This window comes from Phaseolus vulgaris, chromosome 10, assembly GCF_051622355.1.
Source record: "Phaseolus vulgaris cultivar YP4 chromosome 10, ASM5162235v1, whole genome shotgun sequence".
Taxonomy (NCBI): Eukaryota; Viridiplantae; Streptophyta; class Magnoliopsida; order Fabales; family Fabaceae; genus Phaseolus; species Phaseolus vulgaris.
This window is the reverse complement of record NC_143507.1, coordinates 4520091-4525202: the sequence shown is the minus strand read 5'-3', so window position 1 is coordinate 4525202 and position 5112 is coordinate 4520091. Positions and strand designations below refer to the sequence as shown.

Here is a 5112-nt window from a genome sequence, read left to right as displayed (position 1 = left end):
CTCCATAATGACCTACGTCTGTAGGCATGGGAGGGTGTCTTTCCCCGATTGGCTGAGTATTCCGGAGAACCTCCTAGGGACTCTTTCGTGTACCCAGTAAAGTCCATGTCGTCCTTCCCTTCGGGTTATTTGATCTTGTAGTGCCTGTAGCCCTGCCTTGTGTTGTTCTTTCAAGGATGTTATGTCCTTTTCCATTTTGTCATGTATCTGGCCGAAGGCGTTTTCATTTTTCTTTGCAAGTTTTCCTTGTTCCTTCAAAGAAAGACCTCAAGTTGGCTATTCAGGTAGGGCCGTTAGGAACTCATTTTATAAATATTCAATGCTATGGTAGTCATGGGATAATCATTTTACCAGGGTCCCATGATGGATGTTAAACGTTCTTACCGAAAATGTACTCGAAAGGCATCTGATCAGAATTGAAAGTATTAAATAAGATACATTGTACTTTTTGGAGTTGATATTTATAGATCTTTTCAATGACAATCCTTAAATTGGTAGTATGATGATCATTTATTGTTTCATAAATAACTGTTCAACGGTAACAACTATTTGAGTAGACCGTTTTATTCAAAATTTTCACTAATAACCATAAAAGTTCGATTATGAAATAAATACCACCGAAGTATAGTATCCAGCGTGACATGTAGGTACATAAATATATTTATATTAAGAGCGTGAATAACAAATACGAAACGGTTACCGTTTTGTGCATTTTAATTTCATATAAACGGGCACGCCGTATTTACGTTTAATACTGATTTTTTTGAGTTCGTATGTGACGTGTGTGCATATATCAGCTTTTCGCTTTCGATCTTTCCATTCCAATATACAAAATAAAATCCCAACCGTAGATTCTCATCAACGACTCTACTTCTCTTATTGCACCAAACAATAAAAGAAATGACCACAGCAAATCTGATCCACCAAACCGCACCTTCAACACCGTCCACTTCTTCATGTTCATGTTTTTGCCTATAAATACAAACGCATAACTCAAACCATAGCCAAACCACCCAAAAGAAGTGTTTGAATATTCTTCTACCTAATTGTGCTTATTATTATCATTATTCAGAAAAAAAAATGACCAACTTAATCCAATCCTTTGAGTTGAAGACAGGGGCAAAGATCCCTTCTATTGGGTTAGGAACATGGCAAGCTGAACCAGGAGTTGTAGCAAAAGCTGTCACCACAGCCATTCAGGTAACTAAAACTCTATTTCAATTCATTTTTCCCCCTTTTCAATAATACAATCTCCCAAAGAAAAATTCTGTGTTACTAAAACTGATACCAATTTGTGTTACTTAATGGATCCATTTGTGTTTTACTTATTTAAGTGGTGTAGGATTAATAACATGTCCACATCTTGTTTATAGAATACCTATCCACATTTTGTGTGTCTTCATTTATGTAGTATAACACTAACAAATACACGAAAATATAAATCTATATATTATATAGTTATAAATTATATAAATTGACAATAAAGATTGATGTGTAGAAATATGATTTCATTCTTTTTTTTAGTGGAAAGATGTTTCTAATGGCTAATTCAAAATGATTTATTTTTTATTTTTATAATTTTTATAATTATAATAATTTTATGCAATAAATATGAATTTTTTAAAAAATTAATATATTTCTTTTATTTAAAACTATGTTAGAACCGTGTAAGAATTATAAAAAATTTAACACATATCTTCTGAATTGTATATTTCACCAATATGTATTCTAAGTGTCTCACGTCCATTTAAGAAGCTTGTCCGAGTCGTCCTTATTGTATCCGAAGTCGTAAATAAGATAAATTTTGTAATTGTTAAATTTTTTATTACTTGAGAAATAATATGTGAACTGATTTTGATGTCGGGTTGTTCAGGTTGGATACAGACACATTGATTGTGCTCAAGCTTATGACAATCAAGCAGAGGTAATAATAATTCAAGTTGATAACTTTCATAGTTCAGGCTCCATTTTTGTTTCTCATCTTTTCAATTATTAATTTTGTCATATTGCCTTTGCTATGTAATAATATGTGAACTGTGAAAAAATGTTAATTGTGGGATGTTTCAGGTTATAGGTTATGCTATTAATGTTATGTAGTTTTGTTTTAATAAATATAGAAAAGTAGTGAGAACTCAGTCACTTTTGGAAGCTAATTGACATTTTATTTTGAATCTTGGTTTTCACAGATTGGTTCTGCGCTTAAGAAGGTTTTTGAAGATGGTGTGGTGAAGCGTGAGGACTTATGGATAACTTCCAAACTCTGGTTTGCTGTCTTTTGAAAATTGTGTTCTATGTTTTGAACATTGGAAAAGGGTGTGTGTTTGGTTGCTGAATGGAGATCCTTTGCTCTGTTGGCTATATTTTCAGGTGTTCTGATCATGCTCCAGAAGATGTGCCAAAAGCATTGGATAAAACATTACAGGATTTGCAACTTGACTACCTTGATCTCTATCTGGTAAGCATGCATTATGTTTACTGATATGTTACTCATATAATGGGACTCATGATTTCAATCAATAGGATATTGTCTCTTTGAAAAAGAGGGTCTAATAGTATATTGTTAGCATTGTTTTACAAATAAGGCTATCACAAGTGAACCAAGTTCAATGGTTTCATTCATGTAATTCTACTAACTTTGGTTATCTGGGATTCATTCCTTTTTATTTAGTATTATCTTGAGTCTCTTCCTTCATACAAACTAAATTGATTTATGGTGTAGATCCACTGGCCAGTCCGCATGAAAAGTGGATCAGTTGGATTCAAGAAAGAAAATCTGATTCAACCAGACATTCCCAGCACATGGAGAGCAATGGAGGCACTCTATGACTCTGGCAAGGCTAGAGCCGTAGGAGTGAGCAATTTCTCTTCAAAGAAGCTTCAAGATTTGTTGGATATAGCAAGAGTACCTCCTGCTGTTAACCAAGTGGAATTGCACCCAGGGTGGCAGCAGCCAAAGTTGCATGCATTTTGTGAATCTAAAGGAATACATATATCTGTAAGTATGGAATGTATGATACATACTTGTTGGTACTTTCACATAAATACAAGCCTGTTATTCCTGTAAGTTATTACTTGCAAAGAAAATAATCACTTTTGGTGAAAATGTCTACAGGGCTAGTTGAAAATGAATTTGGTTTGTACTCAAATTAAATTGATGGTTTCTCAACAACCATTCTTTATTCTTCTCATATTTGCATTCTAACTGTATCTATGACCAATTTCTTTCCAGGGCTACTCTCCACTAGGCTCACCAGAGTTTCTGAAAAGTGACATTCTTAAGAATCCTGTTGTGGTAGAGATTGCAGAGAAATTGGGGAAGACACCAGCTCAAGTGGCCCTTAGGTGGGGATTGCAATCAGGTCATAGTGTGCTGCCAAAGAGTACCAATGAGTCCAGGATCAAGGAAAACTTTGATGTCTTTGACTGGTCTATTCCAGAAGAACTAATGGCCAAGTTTTCTGAAATCAAGCAGGCAAGTAGTTAGTTAGTTAGGGTGTGTTTAATTTCTTTTTCAAAAGCTTTTTCTAGTTTAAAATATTCAATTTAACCTTACCTAAGGTGTGTTTAATTTCTTTTTCAAAAACTGCTTTTAGTTTTCAAGATGCAATTAACCAGGATGCAAGACACAGTGTAGAATTGAGGAAGAGTTGAACAAGAAGAGAAACATTCTGTTCTTTCAGACTTTGAAATACTTATTTTGAAATAATTTTCAAAACTTCATACATTTTGGATCATAAATTTTCAAAACTTAAAAAGATTTTGGATGAGTGAAGGACTATTGAGTGAGTGTACCTGTGAAATTGTTATGTAAAACAATTTTTAAAACAAAAAATAGGTGTGAGAAGGGAATTAAACATGTCCTTGGCATAATCTAGTTTTTGTGTTCTTTCTGGTATGTAGTTCCTTACCATCTTTAACTACCTTGTATAATGCTTGTGTGCCATAGCATTATGATCCCAGAAGTGGCCTTAAAGCTTGATTTTTTGAATTAACAAAAGGAATTTGGTGATGCAGGATAGGCTAATTAAGGCCACAATTTTTATTGACGAGACCTATGGTGCCTATAAGACCATTGAAGAGCTCTGGGATGATTAACTCTGAGAAATGTCCATCATTGAGATGTTGACATTTTCACTGTTCTTCAAGCAGATTGGTTCTTCCTTTTTACCTGTTAACATCATCTTCAAGCAGAAGAGCAGCAAGTCTTATTTTTCATTTATGATTATTGTATAAGGGCATCGTGATATAAGAAAGATTTAGTAAATCCAGAGTTGAAACACTATTAAAAAGAAGCACAAAAATATTCTCTCAACTTAAGTATAATGTAATGATTAGAAAGCACACATGTGCATTAGCAATGAAGATTGGTGGAAGAGAGAGAATTAGGAATTAAGAATTAGGAACAGAGAAAGAAGGGGTATTAGGTTCATTCTCAAAAGCAAGTTCTGTATTTGCCAAATAATGATTGTGTTAAGAAATATGTTACCTACCAATCTTCTACCAATTATTTATTAATATGTGAATGGTACAAATTCTTAATTATCAGATCCAAAACATAATTGTAACATTAATCAAACACGAGGTGTGCATAATTAGCCGCTAACCAAGCAAAAAATATTCAAAAGCAGATAATAATGTGATAAAGTGTATTAAAAAAATATTCAATTTTCTTTTTATGATGAACAACTCAAACAAAGACAACCAAAAGATAACACCAAGCATAAACTATACATATATAACAACCACTATCACTAACTAATTTAGAATAAAATCATTACAAGCTTAGAAAGAAAAATAAATTCCCTTTTTGGATATATTATTCTCAACCACTAAGGTGCTTCATCTTCGTATCGTCATCTCATCAATAATATAAAATCTGTGAAGCTCGGACACTTCTTTTAAATAGTGTGTCGGTGTATCGGACACCGACACTCGTATGACAATTGTAGGACACGTATGACAATTGTAGGACACGTATTCATGAAGTGTCCAATTCAAAAAGTATTTATTAGATTTCTGACAATTTTAATACAGTTCTAACACAATTTTAAAAAGCAAAAATACATCAATTTTTTTAAAAATTCAAACTTTATTATATAAATTGTTATTATG

At 33.0% G+C, this 5112-nt stretch overlaps 1 protein-coding gene across 1 annotated transcript; it reads left to right on the top strand.

The window, feature by feature from the left end:
• The first annotated feature begins 925 nt into the window (after nucleotides 1–925).
• On the top strand, nucleotides 926–4493 carry LOC137818674 (NADPH-dependent aldo-keto reductase, chloroplastic). Its single transcript, XM_068622232.1, has 7 exons — nucleotides 926–1200; nucleotides 1874–1924; nucleotides 2187–2263; nucleotides 2368–2455; nucleotides 2720–2995; nucleotides 3230–3472; nucleotides 4015–4493. Exons 1-7 carry the CDS (start codon nucleotides 1081–1083, stop codon nucleotides 4093–4095), a joined length of 936 nt encoding a protein of 311 aa, XP_068478333.1. The 5' UTR covers nucleotides 926–1080; the 3' UTR covers nucleotides 4096–4493.
• Nucleotides 4494–5112: the final 619 nt, after the last annotated feature.